Raw genomic sequence first — 23,023 nt, forward strand, 5'->3', positions numbered from 1 at the left:
TCTAAATGGACCATCATTTACTAAATGAACATCATGCTGTATTGAAGAAGACTTGAAACTAGAGATTGAGACCATAAACTCATGTTTACAATGTTTACTGAGGTAATAAATCAAGAGAGAAGTAGAGTCATTTTCTCATAGACTTCTATACAACCAGAGGAGTCGCCCCCTGGTGGACACTAGAGAGAATGCAGCTTTAACACATGAAGCTTTGACTTCACTCATCACATGACTGCAGTTAGAAAAGGAGGGAAGTTTAAGTTATTTAAAGAACGCAGCTGTAGGATGTTCATCATGTGGCCGTTTAGTCAGAGTATGAACGGCTGCATGTGAAACGAGAATATTAGTGAAATATTCATCAACAGCTTCGTATGAATATTGTCTTTTTCAGAACGATGGCAAAACTGCAATATTTTGGGCCTCGATAGATTTAAATACATCATATATTTATTATACAGTATACATAGTTATCTATTTATTTTCAGTTTGTTTATTTCTATCAATACTGTATTTTAACATTGTAACCTAGTTTTATATATAGTATTGTTGGAGCGAGCCTGAATCTTTACCAACAAATAAAGACCTAAACCTGACCTGCAGCGTCATAAAGCTGCTGTATATTTTCAGTATTTTGAGTTTTGCATCAGAAACAATGGCTGAACTCATAATACAACAGATGTAATAATGCCTTATTTGACATACTATTAGCCTTGTTAGCATTAAAACTATAAGAGGTCTTTTTGTCCCAAATTGCTCATTAAATGTTTAAAATGTAGCATTTATGTTCATATTATTTATTTCTGGTTTCAGGTGAGCAAATAATAAAAAGGCTAAATGACCTTCTGTTATTGTCACTTTTATATTTTCTTGAGCCAATAACATTAAAACTACAACACGTCCGGTGCAAACTGGGATTGATTACCAGCCCATAATAAGCCTCCCTGCAGCAGACCAGTCGTCCCAGTTACTGATGAGCATGCAGAGCTTAATGGCAGCGAGCAGCTACACAGGAACAAGAAGCGAGGAAGTAAACACTTCCTCTTTGAGAGGAGGCCTGTTTGCTGCTGAATCATTAGCAGCTGACTGTTCGTGTGGAACCTCAGACACTTTTCGGCGTCACATTAAGACCGTCGGTGACATTTAGAATAAAAGTCTGTTTCTGAGGCCGTTTGTGTGGCTGGTGAGGTTAGCTAGGAGAAGCTATCGGTGCGCAGGTGCTTTAAAAAGACCACAGGGGTTATTTTCTATAAAGTCAGTTCAATATATAAGAAAGAACATTTAAACACGTCTCTACATACATAGAAACACACCACCGTCCCGGCAGCAGCTCTGAAGAACACGCAGACCTCGTTGTGAGCGGTTACACCCAAGAAACGCCTCCGTTAGCTACAGATTCACACGTTAGCGTTAGCTCACGGCAGCAGACGACCTCCTGCTGTGACAGCCAGTGACGACGAGTCACCGCCGCGAGCAGAGATGAAGTACGGCGGCATCACAAGCGGAGGAACTTTGAGAAGAACATATATTCAAATGTGTTCACTGAATTAGCAGAGCTTTGTTAGCGACTATTATTTAATAAAACAAGTCTTCTAATTCTGCAGAGGAAGAGTTAACATCAAAGATAACAGGGGACTTTTATTGTGAAAGGTTCATAGTAATATGTGTTAATCGTTGACTTAGCAGAGCTTTGTTAGTGACTTTTATTTAATAGAACAAGTTCACTAATACAGCAGGTAGAACGATTACACAGCAAAAATAACAGGTGACACACACACACACACACACACACACACACACGAAACTCTCGTTAGAAGTGATCATTTGAAAAGAGGCGCTCGACAAACATTTGTAGTGTAAGTAGGCAGCTGAATTTATTTTAAAATCCTGATGGACGACAGGAACTCACGGTGTAAACAGCTCATAATTCATCTCTAATATCTGTTTTATATTCATGTGTAAACATCTCCTTCAGACTACTGGATTTATTCAAGTTTATCACCAAAACTACATTTTACAGACTACATGTGAACACATCATGATAACGTTATAATGTAGATTCAGCCAGTACTCGTGTTCACTGAGCAGAGCCTGAAGGCATCATGATGTCACTGAAGTGAACCTCCGTTGGTTAGCCGTTAGCGGTGCTGCTAACGTTACTAGCTCTCCTCTGATTGGTTTAAACACTAATTGGTTGTTTACAATGAAACGTCAGAGATCAGAGACTAAACACATGTTCTACTGAATATTGATAATGATTCAACTTTATTTACACTGTGATGGTTAACGTTTAAACTTTATTTACACTGTGATGGTTAACGTTTAAACTTTATTTACACTGTGATGGTTAACGTTTAAACTTTATTTACACTGTGATGGTTAACGTTTAAACTTTATTTACACTGTGATGGTTAACGTTTAAACTTTATTTACACTGTGATGGTTAACGTTTAAACTTTATCTACACTGTGATGGTTAACGTTTAAACTTTATTTACACTGTGATGGTTAACGTTTAAACTTTATCTACACTGTGATGGTTAACAGTAACACTGGAGGAACATGCTGGTAAATGTGTGGTGAGTTCAGGAAACACAGAGACACGACGTGTCCTTGAGCAAGGCTCTAACTCCTCTGCGTGTTCACTGCATGGTCGGATGCAGACGAGGGCCCACAATGCACTGCACCTTCCTTTTGGCTATGTGGTTACGTAACTCCGCCTCCATTACATCTGCCTCAGCAGGAACCAGCTGTTACCTCCACAACAAGATGAGCACTATTACAAAGAGCCACGAGCTCCCAACACCAGCCTCCTGATGGTGACCCCATAACAATAAATGAAAACTCCCAGAAGCCACTGCTGCGATGACGGAGCAGCACCCTGCTAGTGGGAGACGCTTCCGGTGTCCTCTGACCTCGTTACATGTATTTCATTTATTATATTTACTACAGGACGGCTGCTAAAGTGATACTCTGTGTGAACAAAGTACACATACTCAAGTACAATTTAGAGGTTTTTGTACTTCACTTGTCAATGTTATGTTACTTTATACTTCATATCAAAGGAAAATATTGTACAATTTATTCCATTGGACAGCTTAAAAGTACTATATATACATGTGTATATATATATATATATATATATATATATATATATATATATACACACATGTGTGTATGTGTATATATATATATATATATATATATATATGTGTATACATATACACACACGTGTATAGATACATATATACACGTATGTATACACGTGTACCACAGAGCTGAGTACAGCAGTAGAGAGGTGGAGGTACAGGCAGTTTTTAGAGCTGGAGGTCAAGTTTTTTAGTTTATTTGTGTTCATCAGCTCGATTAAACAACAACTACTGAGTCTCGCTCGTCTTGTTATCAGTGGATTCTCTTCATCTTTAACTCTTTTCTGTCACATTAAAGTGTGTGAGGTGAGAGGAGCTGCTGATCTCCACCAGACACTAACCACATCGTGTCGTCTCCACATTTAACATATTAACAGGAAGTCACTTCTACAGCCGAGTCTGTGGGAAGATGAACTGTGACGATGACACGCGGCACCGAGAATCAGACCTGGACCGGCGGATCCGGTCCGGTGGATCAGACCCTGTTCACACCTGCTCTAACGTGGGCGATCCCGTCGCTTTCAGAATGCCGAATGAGAATAAACACCTCCATCATTTCCGTTTATGTAAAACACCAAATGAGTCGAGAGGCGCCAAAGCACTTCCTGTGTCTCAGTCTGTGGGAAATAAAAAAGAAAGAAGAAGAAATCCAAAACCACTAAAGACTGAGTCTGTTCCAGACAAAACCAATCGCACAAGATGTTTGATGGACTCGTAATACAGACGATCCATATTATCAGATACAAGGATCCAGAATATTTAGTTTTCAAACGTCCCAAAAATCATTTTAACGCTCTGAAGTCTGTAAACATCTCCTTCAAACTACTGGATTTATTCAAGTTTATCACCAAAACTACATTTTACAGACTACATGTGAACACATCATCATAACGTTATAATGTAGATTCAGCCAGTACTCATGTTCACTGAGCAGAGCCTGAAGGCATCATGATGTCACTGAAGTGAACCTCCGTTGGTTAGCCGTTAGCGGTGCTGCTAACGTTACTAGCTCTCCTCTGATTGGTTTAAACACTGATTGGTTGTTTACAATGAAACATCAGAGACACATGTTCTACTGAGTATTGATAATGATTCAACTTTATTGACACTGTGATGGTTAACGTTGAACGCGTAATATTTAACTTGTGTGTTTGTCTCTTGATGACGGCACAATAAGCAGCTTTGTAGCGTGACCAGAAACGCTTCCATCGGCTTATTTAATCCTCTACTCAAACATTTACTCTTCACTTGAGACACTAGTTGGACTCTGAAACCGGTTTTTCCAGCTGCCGCTTGGCGCCTGAATGCAACAACTGTGAGGTTTTAGTTTGTTGAAGGAGACCAAGAGACTGAGGGACTAAAGACCGTCCTGGACCAGTTTTCCTTCCTTTATAAACCTGATGTACAACATGTACTCAGTGTTGTATACTATATATGTATAAATATTCCATATTTAAAGAGAGACTCTCAGGATTCATGACATAACGCACAAAACAAGTTTAAAGTAAAACAGTTATTGTAATTCCAATAACAGAGTCACTACAGGACGTCTCATTGATTCTTTTAAGCCGTTTGTTCTCGTTAAAGCTCAACCAGCTGTTCGTTGTATTATTCTTAAAACACACCGGAGGACGTACAAACAAAACGAACAGTTTAGAATCAAAAAGACGAGTAAACTAACCTCCACAATGACGAGGATTATAATCATCTGTAAACTCATATCTATTACATGTATTATGAAGAAACAAAGGTTGAATATCCTGTAAACTATTTGGTTTAGCTGAAACAGATTTACTCAAATGTACATTTTTAAGACTTCCTGTTTCTAAAGTGTTTTAACATCCTCAGTTGGGTAAATAGTGATTTTATTAGTGAACTATTTGTGACCGTCGTGTCCAAAAAGCTCCGATTGTGCGACCAAACCTCAGTACAGCGAGTATAAACTCAGCTTTATGCAGTAGAATATAGAGTACTTCAAAGTACTAATGGATGTTAAACACTTTAAATCTACAGTGATGAATAATAGAGATAAACTCCTGATCACCTCAACAACAACACGCTCTACTTCCTCAGAAATCATTAGAACAATAATCGCTGCAAAGTAGTTCCTAAAAATATACTGACGAATCAGCTGAAACCGAAACAGAGAAGGTAACAAACGGTGACGACTCAAGTCTTAAAAACTGTGTATATGTTAAAGTACGAGTACTACAGAACTGTGTATGTGTGTATATATATATATATATATATATATATATATATATATATATATATATATATATGTTTAAGTACGAGTACTACAGCTTCAAGTGTTCTTTGATGAGTCAAGTGCAGCTTTTCTGCTGAGTCACCGCTTCCTCCAATAGAACATGAAACAAAAGTTCTGTTTAAAAACTCCACAAAATATTATGAAACGTTACGAGAATCAATATTTATCTACTTTTGTTTTCAATCAGAGATCATGAATCAACCGTTTGTATCTAAATGGGAATAAAACCTCTGACTGAATTATGACATCAGATCTCCATTTTATCTTCTAACACTAAAACAGAAATACAGATTAAAGTGTTGAGGTCAACTTTAATGATTCCATTTATCAGTTATCAAATAATAACAAAGACCAAAATCTTCGCCATTTTCTCGCCATTCGCTACTGAGCATGTGCAGCTCTCACTGGAGCCGAGAGGGAAGCGGTTTGTAATGTACCGATATTGTTACATTTCATATCTCGTAAAAACATCTGGTCAATAATACTTTACGTAGTCATGTCTTCTGCATATTCATTTTATATTCTCTGATCATATGTACCAGCCAATGCACCAGCCCGACGTGAGCTTTTTTACTTTCCAGGCGTCATCGTGACGACGGAATAAAACAAACTATATTCAGTATTTTCAGTTTTGAAATCAGAAGAGATGCTTTTCTGTTTTACAGCCTCTTGTGACCTGTTGCATTCTGGGAAAGTGTGTTCCTATTCATAATATAAATATATGAACCAAACTAACTAGTGGACATCGTGTCTCTTTTTGTCCTCAAACCAAACCTCGACTCCTGAAGTGAGACCCGAGCTGTGAAGCGTTTACACGTCTACAGCTGCTCTTCATTTAATGGACACGGATTATATTTTTATAAATGTGGTCCATCTGAGGATTCTCCCGTATCTCCACCTCCTGGATGACTTCATGGCGTCTCCGGACCCCCCCCCCCGTCAAAAATCTCACCTCTCCGGCCTCGGCCCGCTGAGAATGTGGCAGCACCACGTTATCTCCACATTCAACTCGCACAAAAAGCTCTGCACGTGCACCAATGCTGAAGAAACGTGCATCGCTTTATGTAAGTTTTTGCACACGATCTCTATGATCTGGTTTCACGGACACATACAGATCTTTAAACAAACCGTATTAAAGTCAGTCAAACAAACAGAAAGCCGTCGTTTCATCCCGTTAGATCGGACACAGTAGATAATAACGACCTGAGTGACATGTTGGAATACATCTCCACATGAGGCGAGTCCATTAGCCGAGGCTTTTATCTCTGCAGCTCCTGTGGGCACTAAATAACACGGCTCATATCCAACATAACATCCCATAATAAACCACATTCACAAACAGTGAGTCTCCTGGTTTGTTGGTATAGAAACCCCTCTGCATGAAGCATTAATGAAGCATTAACCCTCTGAACCCCAGAGACACACCGGCGGAATTTAAAAGCATGTTTTATTTAAACAATCTCTAAAACTGAACCGTTTATCCCAGCCAGACACTGGAAAAAACTGCATCATCGACAGATTTTCATTTTTTCGTCTATGAACACATCACGTGAACCTCAGATTAATCCCACAGATTACTGTTAACCATCACAGTGTAAATAAAGTTTAAACGTTAACCATCAGAGTGTAAATAAAGTTTAAACGTTAACCATCACAGTGTAAATAAAGTTTAATCGTTAACCATCACAGTGTAAATAAAGTTTAAACGTTAACCATCAGAGTGTAAATAAAGTTTAAACGTTAACCATCACAGTGTAAATAAAGTTTTACTGACTCAGTAGAACTTGTTTCTAGTCTCTGGTCTCTGATGTTTCATTGTAAACAACCAATCAGAGGAGAGCTAGTAACGTTAGCAGCACCGCTAACGGCTAACCAACGGAGGATCACTTCAGTGACATCATGATGCCTTCAGGCTCTGCTCAGTGAACATGAGTACTGGCTGAAGAAACATTATAACGTTATCATGATGTGTTCACATGTAGTCTGTAAAATGTAGTTTTGGTGATAAACTTGAATAAATCCAGTAGATGTTTACACATGAATATAAAATAGATATTAGAGATGATAGATGTCGTCATAACTGTTATTCTGCACTAAAGACGTGTTCTAGTTCTCTCTACTTCTAGTCATGATGGTTCTGTTTCCCTAGAGGAGCAGGACTTTTATTTTGAAGACCACAGAGAGTAAAATGTGACGGGAGGGTTAACCAGTACCAGAGCTTCATCAGGTGATCTCAGGGACTACCTGCTGCTCTCCTCTTGATCAGTCTTAGAACCTGCTGTCTTTAGACGCGTCGGCGCCTCGTGGTTCTAAATCCTCAGATTAACGCCCGGCGTTGATGTGTCGCAACCCGGGTTCTTGTCTGAATGTCTGATGAGGAGCAGCGGACTCGATTAGAAAGAAAGTTTTTACTGTCAAACGAGACGAAGACACACGGCCTGACCTTACCAACAGATCAATAATAATAATATAATAATATATCAATAATATATCCGACATCACCTGGTGTTCAGTTTGTGTCTTTTAGAAGAGTTTAACACGGGTTTAATAGCTCACTGGGTCTTCAAATTGTTCGGGTCATAACGTCACAGGTCAACGTCCTCCAACGAGCTGAGAAACATCAGCAATCAGCTGATTCAACAAAAGTTTAAAGTCTATTTATTGTAGATTTACAGACTTCCTGGGCCAATTTACCCAATTGATAAGCCCCGCCCCCTTGGAGACCACACTGTCACTAACTGCACTCCCCGAATAAACATCATCCAGTTTTCTGAAAGTGAAGAAGACAATGAAATGAAGGAACTCTTTCAATCATTAAAATACATTCAGTACCTAGCGTAGCATAGACATGCTAGCGTTAGCTAATGCAACACTAACGTATCTCTTCTTGTAGGAGGAGAAAAAATACTAAATAAAAATCACAAATGTTTCGCGGTAGCGTGAAGCTAATGTCACTAGAAGCTAACGGGCTAGAACCCTGACGTGACGTATGATCTAAAGAGGAACACTGATGTGATGGATGCGTGTTGGACTTGTTATTAAATGATTATTATATCTAGTGAGACGTCTGAGGTGAAGATAGACAGTTTGATAAACACTGGAGGTCAACGCGTTTCCTTAAGCAGAGCATCTCTGCTTTTAAATCTTTCTAAAGTGACACATCGATCTAACAGGGTGTCACGTTTAATTAGCTCCCCTTTGATTCATATCCACGACTGTAACGCACCGTCTGGACCGTTGCTTTCTGCTGCTCTGCCAACACAAGTCAGTCAGTCAGCGAGCAGCTGACCTCCTCCAAACAACAACAACAGAAAGGTTTAAATAGAAATGGATGTTTAACCCACATCAGCACTTTGAAATGTGGAGCCACTCTGTGTACACATGTGGGCGTGTGAAGAAGAGTTTTCAGTCGGCGATTAATAAATGTTGAAGTACGAGGCGATGAATGTAAAACACCACGAGCACTAATCCAACCTGACAGCGGTGACACTGACACACACACACACACACACACACACAAACGGTGATCATTTGACTAAACACCCAAATGTTTTCTGTGAAGGTTGCAAACCCTCTGTATGTAAAACAAACCATTTCAATAACAAAATCTTAACCACATCCTCTTCAATCAAGCTGCTCACTGCGGGCCCGTAAAAAGAGACAGATCCAAGGCCGACATGCTGCGTAGCTGCAGGGACAAAAGGGTGTGCAATGATGTGTACATGTTGGGGGGGGGGGGGTAGTTAAATCAGATTCTAGATGTAGTCTCTCTGAAGACCTGCTCACGCTGGGTTCTTTGCAAACAGCTCGGATGTGCAGAGGTTTTCACATAGTGACAGAGCAACTGCATCAAAGGGGGGGGGGGGGGCAACAACAGCACAGACTGCAGCCTCTAAAATGTGTTGCATCTATGATCACATACTGACATTAACAGGACACGTATCGTATCGATCAGAGAGAACAAAAGAAGACAATATGGTGACATGGTGTGCATGATCAGGAAGCTACATGCAGACCAGTTAACTTCTCTGTAAGTTAGATGAGAGGAACGACATGCTGGTGAAGTCATGCATGGGGGGGGGGGGGGGTTTGGGGGCGATCATCATGAAGTTGCAGCATGTTTACAACGAGTCATATTTGAGCATCTACTGTAAGTGAGACAGGGGTTTTTTGGGGGAGGAAGCACGCCTCCATCTCCCTATATGGCTGCATAGCGTGCACACACACATCCATCCGTTAACATGCATGCACACATAAAGCTGGTGTTTAAAAAGGTGCTTTTTATTTACCTGGGCTCCGGGAGGATGATCTTCTTGCTCGCCCTGGCCGCTGGAGTAGATTTGCTCTTCTCCATCGCCATCAAATAACTGACATCGGCGAGCACTGCTTCGAGGTCCGCCATCTTTCGACCCTGGGACGACCAAAAATCGATAAAACAACCAGGGATGGATGTGTGTGTGTGGGGGGGGGGGTGGTTTTTATTCTAGGGAATTAGAAATAAAACAATGTCCTCCAGATTGTGAGCAACATCAAGCACCGAGCTTGAGCAGACCATCGGCGGGAAAAAGGTGTCGTTGTCTCCGGCTGTAGTCTCTCAAACTACCATCATTGTGACACACACAATAAAGAGAGGAGACATCGAATAAACACAAGATCACCGTCCTTGTAATCCCATGTTTTTTGGTAAAAATAAAAAATGCAGATTTGCTTGAGGGAGATAATAAATAGAGCAAAGATAAGATGAGGTCTTTGTAGTGAGATGTCTCACGGAGATAGGTAGATGCACCAGGAGACAGCTGTCACAATCCTACAGGTCTCCTGGTCCCTCTTGATGGAAATATGTCCCCAAAAACACGACTGGTTCGCAGCATGTGCAGGTCTTTTTGTTTTTTACCACCACCCACTTTAAAATGTAAACACTGTGAGAAACGCTGAGAGAAAAATAATCTAATTGTTGCTTTAAATGGAGCAGCTAGAGAGGCTGACTGGCTCCTGATGAAAAAGAGAAACCATTAAACCTCTAAGAACCCAGGGACACGTGTGGTTCTTCTTCGTCTCTCGAATAAAACGTTGACAGGTTGATCAACCGTCTCCTTAACGTCTAATTAAAATATTATAATGTTAATCTCTCGGTCGGGTTTTTGGCAGAAATAAAACCAACACAGGTTAAAGATGAGCCAGGAATCCATAAAAATAAAAAATAAACTCTGTTGTTTATGTTTCCGTCGCTGCTTCCTGTGTAACGTCCATTAAATGCATTAAAACGAAAACACCCCGAAAAGATGTCATTAATCACCTTAAGAGGCTTAGCTTAAGCTAACGGGTGTAATCGATTAATCACGAGCTAAAATACACTGAAGCTAACTTGTTTTAGCCTGCTTGATATTTTTGGGTTCGTCTTTGCTAGTTAGCCACCAAGCTAGCTAGCTAAAAAAAAACTGCTAGCCAGTTAGGCTAACTACCGAATATAAGCGTGATTAATCAGTATATATATCTAGTTCGGATTGTTTCACTGCAGCCGATGTATTCGTTAAAAAGCCCCGGTTGCCAGCAGATAACAGGCTCCACTAGCTGGCGGACTTAACGGCTACTCTGGCTCGATTTCGGATTTAGTTTAATAAGCTAACGGCTGCGAGTCAGCTCGTTATTTAAGGGGAAGTCTTGTAGCGTTTTTCTGAGAGAACCCCGGGAAAACAAAAAAAAAAGCGTCAAAATCAAAGAGTAAATCGCACAAGATAATCCATAGTTTGCTCGTTGAGTGGTAGGGGGGTGGTCCCTCCTCGTCTGGAGACCCAGCAGAGAGCTACTGACTGTGGGGCTGATGGTGGTGGTGGTGGTGGAGGAGGAGGAGGAGGAGGAGGAGGAGGAGGAGGAGTAGGGGAGATGGAAATCGGGCTCCGGCAGCAGTTTAGCTTGTTAAAACTTTTTCCTCTTTCATATTTAAAAAAGGAAAACTACGTTAAATACGTCAAATATTAATTAAAATATTTAATTAATTAAAAAAAATATATTTTATATTTAAAATACGTTTTAAATACGTTAAATTCGTATTTAAATAACACGACAACACATTTTAAACCATGGCGTTGTCGTGTAAAAAAAACAAACACCCCCGACACGACACGGAGGTCGATATCGCGAAAAATGAACCGAGCCGCTCCTGGCTGCTCGGGCTATCCGCTCTGGAGAGCTCAAACTCCGGTTTAGAAACTGTCCGTCCGCGGCCAACCCTGGAGCGTCTCTTCCCAGCCGATACAAGCGTCCGCTCCTTTTTTTCCGGTTAAGCTGTCCGTTTTCCAGCTCCAACATGGGACATGTTTTAATGAAAAGTCCCTCTAGTTTGGTGTATTTTTCTGTATATATGTATATTTATTGCTACTGCTTGCTTTGTGGGTCCAACTTCCTCCCACTGCGGCGGGGGAGAGGCTCGTAAAACCCGGAGCGCCCTCGTTGTTGGCTGGAGCCGGACTCTCAGGCGTTGAGCGAGAGAGAGTGGCTTTTTTATTTCTATTTTTATACACGTTACACAAACTACATTTTCATCTCTTTGAATCGCAAATGAAAGAATACACGTATATCTATTTATAACCACAGTTTCACAGCTAGGGAGTTCCCCTTTCTTATACATTTAGAGCATTTCGTGATGATGTGTGACCTTTACTGTTACAGGACATTTCACAACACACATATTTACTGTCTTTGTTCATATGAAATCCTCACTGCAGCACACATAGCATGGTCTCTTCTTTATGTCAGTGTGAATTAAGTCGTTTTTTCCACATTTAATCTGAATGTGCATGAATCCCCTGATGATTAATGTCACAGCAGTGTAATCATTTCCTCCTGAGAGCTGTGTTTGTGTGGAAACATAGTGCCGTTTCCTGGTGGGTAGAGGAACTGCTCTTAACGCAGTGTGAAGCTCAGGCCTGTCGCCTGTCACAGGCCTTCACACCGTGAGTCAGTGTAGGATCAGGAGCATTATCCACCAGAAACAGGTGTTTTACACCCTGATCCTGCAGAACGCTGAGTCACATGTGAAATAGTTTGGTAACCTTTGACCTAAAAGATACAAACTGTGTTTTGTTGTTGTTTGTTTTGCAAATAACAGAAAATAGATATTATAAGCTTGTAAATGTGTTCAGTTAAAAACATGACGTGTTCTTTAACTGCAGCTGCAACAAATGTTTATTTTATTTAATCTATTTATTTATTTATTTTAGATTCATTTAATAATTTGGAACAAATTGCCAAAAAAAGCAAATCCAAGATTCATTTGAAATCAAATGTATTCGTCAGTTTGCTTTTATTGTTTTTGTCATTTATTTATTGTTTTGACCTGTGTAATCTATAAAAAGCTTGTTTTTCTTCATCATTTAGTCCATAAACCAACTGAAAAACGTGAAATATTCACAAAGTGACGTCTTCAGGCGTCTGGTTTTGTTTTGAACAAAAACTATTACATTTACAATAATATAAAAGAGAGAAATAAAGCAGAGCTTCTCATTTGACAACCAGATTTTGCCATTTGTTCTTGGTAAATAAAATAATTTAAATGATTATTTTAGTTTTTCTAGTTTTACTTGAAATTATTTTACTGCGCAGTAATATTATAAACTATTACGTCACAAATGTTTCTAGAGCACCGGTTGAGTAGAAGAAGTGGTAAATCAGGAGAACGCGGTGGACGTCAGTAGGGTTTAAGAAAAACAGTTTATTCAGCAGCAGGGGTCAGAGGTGAAGGGTCACATGGGAGAGAGGGGAGGGGTTTATTTGGGGGGGGGGGGGCGTTACTGCTGAATACGGCGGATGGACTGGATCTGAGGGGTCTGGCAGTGGGAGCCAAACTCCCTGAAGTGTTTGAAGTCCCCACAGTGACGATCACACTCCATGATATACTGGTATCCACGATAACCAGGGTACTGGTAGCACACGAATCTGTGGGGAGGAGGAGGAGGAGGAGGAGGAGGGGGAGGAGGAAGAAGAGGAAGTTAGGATGACATGTTGCAACAGATTGTTGTTGTGAAAGCAGGATTATTTCTTTCTTTAAGCTGGTGGGAGAAAGGTGAAGAGGAAATGTCTGTGTTGTGAGAACATAAGAGGATGATGTTATTAACATTCTCTCTTCTTTCATTGCTTCTGCATGCTTTGTAAAAGGTAAATATTCAGTTTTTAGGTTGACTTTATAACATCTGTTCGGGGACTACAGATGAAAAATAGCCTCTTAATGAATGTTTTTCTGAATGTGGACGGTCCCTGACCAGATAAAGCAATAAAATAAAACGAGACTTACGCTCCAGACTGGATCTTTAGAGAGCCCACTTCATTGTTGCACCAGCCCATGGCCTGGAGGGAGGGGTAGTCGTCACTGAGCTCACCCTTACGGCCCAGGAAGTTCTCACGCTCGAAGATGGTCATACGACACTCTCTGTGGTTCTGCAGGAAAACACACATAGGAACAAACTCAGGAGTTGTTTTTTTAATCCTAAAAGAAAATAATAATATAAAAGATATATAATATAAAATTAAATGTACTGAGGAACCAGAGCTTTTTTTTATTCATTCATCAAATCTGCAAACACAGCGTTCCTGAAGCTAGAAACTACAGCAGACTCACAGCACAGGCGATGGGTCTGAAGGAGGTCATCCTCTCGATGTGGTAGGCGTTGCTGCCTCCGAAGGCGTCGCACTGGGGGTACTCTCCTCTCTCCAGGACGAACTGCTGCCCCTGGTAGGAGGCGTGCTCGTAACCCACCCAGCTGGCACACAAAAACACCACAAATCTCTTTAAAAAAAACTCCTCTTATCTGCAGGACATTATGAGAATATAGTGGAGCTGGTTCACTCACGCTCCGCTCTCCACCCTCAGGGAGCGCACGGTCTCGAAGCCGAACTCCATCACGTTGCAGCACTCGGAGGTGAACTCATGGCGACGGCCCTGGAAGCACTCCTCGTCGAAGACAATGATCTGGAGGAGGAGAGAAAAGCAGATGTGTGTTTAAAAAAATAAATGAACAATAACTACATATAGACAGTAAAAAGACACAAAATCATTAGTTTAAAGGCGTAACATTGAGGTAGTTTTACAGATTTAGATAATCTTATTTAATTTAATTAGCTTTATTTAACCAGATAATATAATTTAGAGATTCAAAACAAGATAAAACATTTCAAACAAACTCTTAAAAATGACCTAAACTAGTGACCTAAAATATGAAACTTTTGTGTTTTCCCATAAATGCAGACTCACCTTCCAGTGGCCGGAGAACTTGGTGCAATGGTGAGTCATCTTGTCTGAAGAAAAAGATAAAGTACAGACGGATGAGACTCTGAGAGCTAAAAGTAAAAGTTAAGTTTAGACATTTTAAATTCAAACAGCACGACAGGAGAGAAACTTAGTGTGTTTCTATGCAGACGACACGTTAAATGACCTATAAAACAACAGTGTGTGTTTAGAGAAGCTTCAGCAACTAGATTATATTTAGTTCTTCATCTTTTTTCATCACGTCCCCCCCGCTGCTGCTGCTGCTGCTGCTGCTGCTGCTGCTGCTGCAGAGAGCCTCCACCGGCCTTTGGGCCCCTGTGTTTTTTGGGGGGATGTGTGTGTGTGTGTGTGTGGCTGAGGGACGGTGAGGGGACTCACCTCGCTTTGGTGTCCCTTGGGTTGTCCTGCTGTGAGAGTGAGAGGAGCCACGCGCCCCCACCCTTTTAAAGCCTCCCCTGGCAGGGGGCCACGCCGAAAGCCCCGGCTCAGCAGCGGGGGAGGGGCCAACTTTTTTTTTGTGCCCCCCCGACAAAAGCGTAGTTAATCTGTGGACGGGGCAGAAGTGCAAACGCCACATTATCACAATGTAACAGTGGACACATGGAGACAGGAATATAAGACAGACGAGAAGATACTAAGGACACGACGGGAAGATGCATAAATATATTTATTTCAGACATATTCATCCTCTTGAATATTCAAGTTTCTTCCATAAAAAGTCCTAAAATAATGAATAAAATGTCCAAAATTTAAATATATTCAGTTTATGATCAAATGTGACAAATAAAGAAAAACATCTTCACATGTTTGGAAACATTATTAACAACAATCAAAGATTATTAGATTATCAAAACATTACTTTTCTAAATTGGGAGAAGTGCTCAGAACCTTTACTGAAGTAAAAGTAATACAACAGTGTAAGGAGACGAAGGATCACGGGGTCAACTGGTTTCAAAGCCTTCTTCTTGAGTTTAGTTATTATACCAACATAATACTTTACATTGAAAAAATATAAACACGAGTACCAAAAAATGGATTCATCCGCTGCTTAAAATAATCGCCAAAAATGCTGCTGTTCCTGCTGTTCAAAAATATATAACTTTATTTATGTAGCACCTTTAAAAACAGAGAGCAATAAAACAACATCAAATGTAATAAATTAAATCAAATTAAATTAAATTAAATCAATGTTTATGATAAAAGCTACAGTGAGCAGCTGTTTTAAGAAATACAAAATGAAACTATAAATTTGTGTTTTTAAAGCTTCACATCTTCAGTAGGAACCAGTGGGTTTGCAGATGAGAGCCAGTAACTCACTATTGAGACTTTTCATGAGATTTATAGGTAACACAAATGTAACATCGCCATCCTTTATCAATAGAGATTTCTAAAAATGTAGTAAATTCTGTTGCATCTATCCAGCCACTGCAGAGTCGTTTTTGATACTAAAGTATTGCGGTTTGATCTCCAGCCAGATTCGTAGCACAGAATCCAACAGGAACCACACAGATTACACAGCGGGATTAGTTCACACCTAATCTGCACATATCAAACACGTTTTAATCCAAACTGCTTCCAGAGTGGAAATAATCACAGCAGAGGTGATGTAATCCAGAGGTAATCCAGTCTGTAATCCAAGAATTATCATCACCACCAACAACCTTTATTTCACCTCTGAACACCAACAAACCTCATTGACAGCGGTGCTGTAATTATGGAATTATGATGGTTTATATTTATTAAATTCAAAGAGTGTATCGACATATCTTTATGGATGTAGATTGACAGAAAAATCTTCCTCTTACAAATGATAAATTCAGTTATTTTGCAATAAAACTTTTGCTTCTACAGCCGTACTTTATCTGGTGTGACCATTAGCTTATGGTGGCTAACGTTAGCTAATGCTATCAAACATTACATAGATGTTAATGTGTTTGTAGACTGCGTGACTCTGGTTGTGACGCTGCATTCCATTTAAAGACGGAATTTCTGAGTTCCCGGTTGGAAATTTCATCTGGAAGTCGGATTTCAGACTCTGAAATTCTGAAGAACCCCACGAATCACGACCTCAAAATCCAAGATGGCTGCCCAGTAAAATAACTGTAGTACTATGCTGTTCTGTCTTACTTGTGCCTTTATTAAATCAGTACAATACAATACTGTCCAACTCTTATCTGTTAACATGTTGCTACACTGTTTATATGCAAAGATAATATGTTGTTGTCAACTGGTAATGCTAATAGTGGCTAAGCTAGCTGGAGCTGTTGAACTGGAACACAGTCACCTCCAGTTTGACTGCATTTTATTGCTTAAAATTCAAACAGTGCATCAAATATATATTTATGGATGTAGATTTAAAGCCTACTTTAACATTTTGAAAATCTTTCAAATGAAAAGTTGAGTTCATAAATAATAAAACGGTTTAGTTTAAAACAGTTTTGCTGCTACAGTCTTACTTAGTCTGATGTGAACATTAGCGTATGGTGGCTAACGTTAGCTAAGACATTACAAAGATATTACTGTGTTTTTGGACTGTATGGCTCTAGTTGTGCTACAGCTACACTACAATGTAGCATTTAAACATTATGTTAGCTTGTTTTAAAGGAATAGTTTAGACTTTTGTCTCGTTAGCAACCGAAACTAATGAGTTAGCGATCTCCCTAGATCGTAAAGCTTTTTTTCTCCCGTCACCAACCCTTTATTGAATTGTTTCATGTTCAATCCTGTAAAAGCAGAAACAGAAAGCACTTCAGATAGATGTCGCATGTTCCCGGTTGCCTAGCATGCGAGCGGTTAGCGATCCTCAGCTACATTGGTTTATCAACTAGCCCTTTACTGACCTGTTTTCAGGTGTGATCAGGCTCGTCGCTAGGTAGCTGTCTTCCAGTTTCTATGCTAAGCTAGGCTAACCGCCTACTGACTCCAGCTTTACAGCCAACACACAGACATGAGATTGATATAAATCTTCTCCTCTCACCCTTTAGAGAGAAAGCAAAATTAGCCGTTGAGCTGAAACTCACATAAATCACACTTTTCTTGTGTATTCTTTTAAATGATCCATTCAACACATCAAGACACAATTTGACTGTTGCAGAAATGATAACCAGGTGTGTTTATTGCCATTTATTTGCTTTATTTTCTCGCTGTGGTTCCTAAAGACCAATAAGCTTTCTGTTTCAGATGGACGGCTGATTTTAAAATCTTTGTTTCAGAAACTATGTTGTGTGTTTTCCCTGTAGGTGATAGAGAGAGAAGGGATTACCTCTTTGTGCCCTCTGAACCTTTTGCATTCCTCCTCTCTACATGGCCTACCAACCCAACACATGATGATGGGCGTGGGGGGGGGAATGCATCGGTCAGTGGTTTCCTTTGATAGCAAAACGCTTACGGCATTGGCCAGAGGGGGCCGGGCGGCGTTTTCCAGGCGATGCGATGACCCGGCTGGCTTTGGCACGGGCCGACTGTGATGACGAGGGGCTTTTTCTTTTGTGCCGTGAGCCTCCACGTTTGGCCTTTGCCAGAGTATAAAAGCTCGGATCGGGCGTTAAAAGGCACCAGCACGAGCCAGCCTCCCACACGGCACTGCAAGCTTTACTAACGCAGGTAAGGACACACGGACCGCAGACACCAGAACCAGAAGTCCAGGGCCCCCCCTGTCCACCCATGACCCCCCACATAAAAAACAGCAGATTTGTGTTTTAATCCTCATCCCATAAACACACCAGCCCTTCTGACCACGTCAACACCTCCACTGTCTCCTTGTCACTTGTGTTGACACCTTCTATTTCTGTTTGGTGCCCTCCATCTCTCTCACCCAGACTCTCCTGAAGCCCCTCTCGCCATGTCTCAGACCGCCAAGTCCGCCTCCAGCCAGGGCACCGACGCCAAGGACAAGGGAGCCCCCGCTCCAGCCGCCTCCAGCAAGGCCACCAAGACCGGAGAGCCCGGCATGGGATCCTACAGAGTGAGTGTCACTGCTGGTTTTATTTAAAGGGACAGTTCGTCCCATCCGGACACACGGCAGATAGCGTTTGGTTTTATTTGCTCTGTTTTTAAAGTAGATCAGGACGTTGTTTCTGTGGAGATTCTTTGACGTTTTTTTAAAGCTATACCACGAATAATATTTAATTTGAGTGAGCAGACCCTTTAGAGGCAGCTTTTCTTCCAGGTTATTGCTTCATACAGCCTGGATTAGTTTCATTTTATTTAAATGAAACTAATGAAGCGGATTCAACAGACAGTAGAAGAAGAAGCTTTCACATTATTTACTTCGTAGTAGTAGTAGTAGTAGTAACACATGTGCAAAAATACTAAAAGTAAAATGACTCATTGTGCAGAAAAGATAATTGAGGAGTGTTGTATTATTGCAGATTGTATTATTGCTGCATTGACATACACACATCATTTTAATGCTGTTTCGCTGGAGCTAGCATTACACAACTTTATATACTGTTTATATATACTGTTTATATATACTGTTTATATATACTGTTTATATATACTGTTATATATACTGTTTATATATACTGTTATATATACTGTTTATATATTCTGTTTATATATACTGTTTATATATACTTGTATATATACTGTTTATATATACTGTTATATATACTGTTTATATATACTGTTATATATACTGTTATATAACGCAACCGGAATATTTGATCTCTTGTTTTCTGCAGAGAAGCTACAGCTGTTAAATAAAACTAGTGGAGTGAAACTGATGTGTTGGAGTAGAAGTACAGAATACTTTTGTGAATAAACTTCCCACCGATTATGCTTCAAAGTTAGGGTTGAGGAAGTTGAGTTTGTGCTTGGAAAGAATTTTAGAAAGTCTATCCATTCAGCATTTAGCTCATTATTGAAGTATTCTCTGCTGGGAAACATGTTTTCATGATACCGGCGTAACGTGTGAAACCTCTTCTGTGCAGATCATGATGTTCGACCAGGAGAACTTCCAGGGCCGGATGATCGAGGTCCAGAATGAGTGTATGAACGTGTGTGACCGTGGCATGGATAGAGTGCGTAGTATCATTGTGGAGTGCGGCCCGTAAGTGGACACACAGACTCTGTGATTACAATCACAACGTGTTCACCGTCGTCTCTCCTCTAATTCTTCTCTCCTGTCCTCTCCCACCCCTCTGTGCCCCCCCCGTGCCCGGCGGACCCCCTTCTCCAGCTTCGTTGCCTTTGAGCAGACTAACTTCCGTGGGGAGATGTTCATCCTGGAGAAGGGAGAGTATCCTCGCTGGGACACCTGGAGCAACTCCTACCGCAGCGACTGCCTCATGTCCCTCAGGCCCATCCGCATGGTAAGAAATTAGACCAACACCGCCCCCCTTTAGATTATAAATATATAACTAACTTACATGAACACATGTAACATTAAAAGCTAACTCTTGATCTCCTCCCTGCAGGACAGCATGGAGCACAAGATCTGCCTGTACGAGCTCTCCGACTTCAAGGGCAACAAGATGGAGATCCAGGAGGACGACGTGCCCACCCTCTGGGCGCATGGCTTCTGTGACAGAGTGGGCAGCGTGAGGGTCCCAGGAGGAGCGTGAGTAGACACCAGCACCATCAACTCATTAGAGCATACATAGATATACATAGATATACATAGATATGTGTATATCTATGTATGTGTGTCTGAAGTGGAGGCTCTGTGCTGCAGCTGCAGGCCTCCAGAGTTCCACTACAATGTAGTTGTTCATGAGAAGTAGAACCGTCACAAGGCTGAAAGCTGACTGCCTGGTGTTTTTATTTGTCCACAGATGTGTATTTTTAGACATTTTTTTATGACCTCCAGAGTCTCACAGTGAAGTACACAGCTGTTCCACCACAGCCCTCCAGAAACAGCCTCAGAGTTCCCTGTTATTGATTCTATAAATGTGTGGAACTCTGATGGAGGGATGAACGTTATTATTCCAAAAAGATGTTCCTTCCCTCTGTGTTTGAATGATGGTGGTGGGATTCATGAAGGTCCACTAAAACATCCTCAATTATCACTAGAACCTCTTAAACACTCATAGAACCTCCTCATTGACCGCTGGAACCTTATCAATGAGAACCAGAATCTCCTAATCAACCACTAGAACCTCCTAAAGGACCATAAGAACCTCCCCAATTACAACAGAACCTCTTAAAGGACTTCTAGACCTCTATGACCTCCTAAAGGACTACTAAAACTTCTTAATGGACCTCTCGAATCTAATCAATGGCCTCTAGAACCGCCTCAATTGACAAACCCCTTGAGCTCATCAATCCTCCTGAAGGACCACATGAACCTCTTTAGGGACCCCGAACAATCACATCAATTACAACTTCAACCTCCTTAAGACCCCGAGAACCTCTTCAATTACCAATAGAACCACCTTTTGGACCCATAAAACCTCCTCAATGACAACAAGAACCTCTTAAGGGACCACTATAATATCATCAATGACCACTAGCCCCAATTTAGAGACCCATAGAACCTTCTCTTGACCACTAGAACCTCTTAAAAACTCATAGAACCTCCTCAATGACCACTAGAACCCCTTAAAGGACCTCTCGTCTACTCAGAAATCCCACAGTGAGAGAGGAATAGACTAATCATGTGATCATATTTAAAGGAACACCAACTGATAATAACTTATAAATGCCCAGACGGTTCCACACGAGGAGCTTGAAGTGACCCTTGACGTTCTCCGTGTCTCCCTCAGGTGGGTGGGTTACCAGTACCCCGGATACAGAGGCTACCAGTACCTGTTTGAGTGCGGTGACTACAGACACTACAACGACTTCAGTGCCTTCCAGCCTCAGATCCAGTCCATGCGTCGCATCAGGGACATGCAGTTCCACCAGAGAGGATGCTTCACCTTCACCTCCGCCAGCAAGTGAATGGCGCCCGCTGGAACCCTGTCCGGCTCCGTGGACGCCACGCAGCCCTCTCAGCTTTTTATTTCTCAAAAAAAAAAAACGCCTCCTTTCCTAAATCATCCGCCACCGCCGCTCCATCCCAGAGGAAAGACAGATTGAGAGCAAATATATATATATATACACGGGACAAACATTCACTGACTTTTTATGGTGCTAAAAAAAAATAAACATGTTGTGAAACACCTGAAACCTCCCTGTGGCTGGATCACCTTTATTCTCTCTGCAGTGTTTGGATGATGTTCCTGTAGGATCGATGGTGTAGCTGCTGTGTTGTGACCTGAAAGTTAAAGCGTCTCATTATTTTCAGTTTAAGTGTTGCTGTTGCAGCTATTTTTTTTACATGTTCTGTATTTATTGTGTAGGGTTACCAATAATACACAAAGTAGAATTACAGACCCACTAATGGGATGTCATACATGGCCCAATTGGTTAATTAAAGATACAGCAATATCCCGTATATGGTGCCAGATACTGAAATAACCCAAACAAACATTATGCGTAAGGACATGCAGTCAGTAGAATTATATATATAGAAGACGATAAAATACATAAATAAATAGCTAGACCACTAGAACCTCTTTAAGGACCCCTAGAATCTCTTCACTGACCATAATAATCAGTTAAAGAGCCTCCTAGAGACCACTAGAACCTCTTCAGGGGGCAGAACCTCCCCAATGATCACTGGAACCTCTTTAGGAACCCCTAGAACCTCCTTGATGAACACTAAAACCCCTTTAAGGACCCCTGAAACCACCTCAACGAGCACTAGAACCTATTCAACGACCACTAGAACATCTTCAACAAACTATAGAACCTCTTCAGGGACCACTAGAACCTCCTAAATGACCACTATACATCCTCAGAACTATAAGAAGCAAGTAATAACAAGCAGATTGAGAATTGGGCTCAGCGACCTTTACGGTACACTTTTTATCGTAGGAAAACATCCAACAGGTCTTTGCACCTGAGGCTGAGACAGTTAAGCACATCTTACATCGTGCAGGAAAAGTAACCGGGACAGACGAGGAATGAACACGTAACTACAGCCAGTAGGGCGGGTAGAGGACAACGTGGACGCTTACTGGAGGCACTGCTCGAGGGAGGAAGAGGTTATTTAGTTTACTGGACTGGAAACACGAGTTTAAATAACATGACGGTTGCAGTAGTGCAACATTATGGATGCCAACCTGCTGTAAAACCTAGAAGAAGAAGAAGAAAAAGAAGAAGAACATTTTGTCATTTCTTTGCTCACAGCTCTTGCCCCGACCTCCCGAGGTGCATAATACCGACAGCACGTGGAGGCAGCAGTCTGAAGATTATAGAAGACAACAGGTGTGACAGAGAGGTGAGAGGAAACATCAGACGGGGTTGTGTGTGTGTGAGGGATGTGGAGAGGAGGAGTCAGCTGAGCACGGAGTGGTGA

At 41.1% G+C, this 23,023-nt stretch overlaps 3 protein-coding genes across 3 annotated transcripts in view; 1 reads left to right on the forward strand and 2 right to left on the reverse strand.

Annotated features, from left to right (window-relative positions):
* grk3 (G protein-coupled receptor kinase 3) overlaps positions 1-11,229 on the reverse strand; it is a 38,803-nt gene extending 27,574 nt beyond the window's left edge. Inside the window, exon 1 of the mRNA XM_079179437.1 lies at positions 9,704-11,229. Coding sequence (XP_079035563.1) covers positions 9,704-9,816 — 113 coding nt within the window. The 5' untranslated portion in view covers positions 9,817-11,229. The remainder of the gene's footprint in view (positions 1-9,703) is intronic.
* A 1,972-nt stretch (positions 11,230-13,201) lies between these two features.
* On the reverse strand, positions 13,202-14,700 carry cryba4 (crystallin, beta A4; the record flags this gene model as incomplete). The annotated part of the gene is made up of 5 exons (XM_079179329.1): positions 13,202-13,349; positions 13,705-13,847; positions 14,029-14,170; positions 14,261-14,379; positions 14,662-14,700. The coding sequence occupies 5 exons, from the start codon at positions 14,698-14,700 to the stop codon at positions 13,202-13,204; spliced, it is 591 nt and encodes a 196-aa protein (XP_079035455.1).
* A 3,478-nt stretch (positions 14,701-18,178) lies between these two features.
* On the forward strand, positions 18,179-21,561 carry crybb1 (crystallin, beta B1; the record flags this gene model as incomplete). The annotated part of the gene is made up of 6 exons (XM_079178624.1): positions 18,179-18,279; positions 18,495-18,640; positions 19,611-19,729; positions 19,859-19,991; positions 20,097-20,239; positions 21,384-21,561. The coding sequence occupies exons 2-6, from the start codon at positions 18,518-18,520 to the stop codon at positions 21,559-21,561; spliced, it is 696 nt and encodes a 231-aa protein (XP_079034750.1). The 5' UTR covers positions 18,179-18,279; positions 18,495-18,517.
* Positions 21,562-23,023: the final 1,462 nt, after the last annotated feature.

Source organism: Pholis gunnellus (genome assembly GCF_910591455.1).
Source record: "Pholis gunnellus genome assembly, chromosome: 18".
In the NCBI taxonomy this organism is placed as follows: domain Eukaryota; kingdom Metazoa; phylum Chordata; class Actinopteri; order Perciformes; family Pholidae; genus Pholis; species Pholis gunnellus.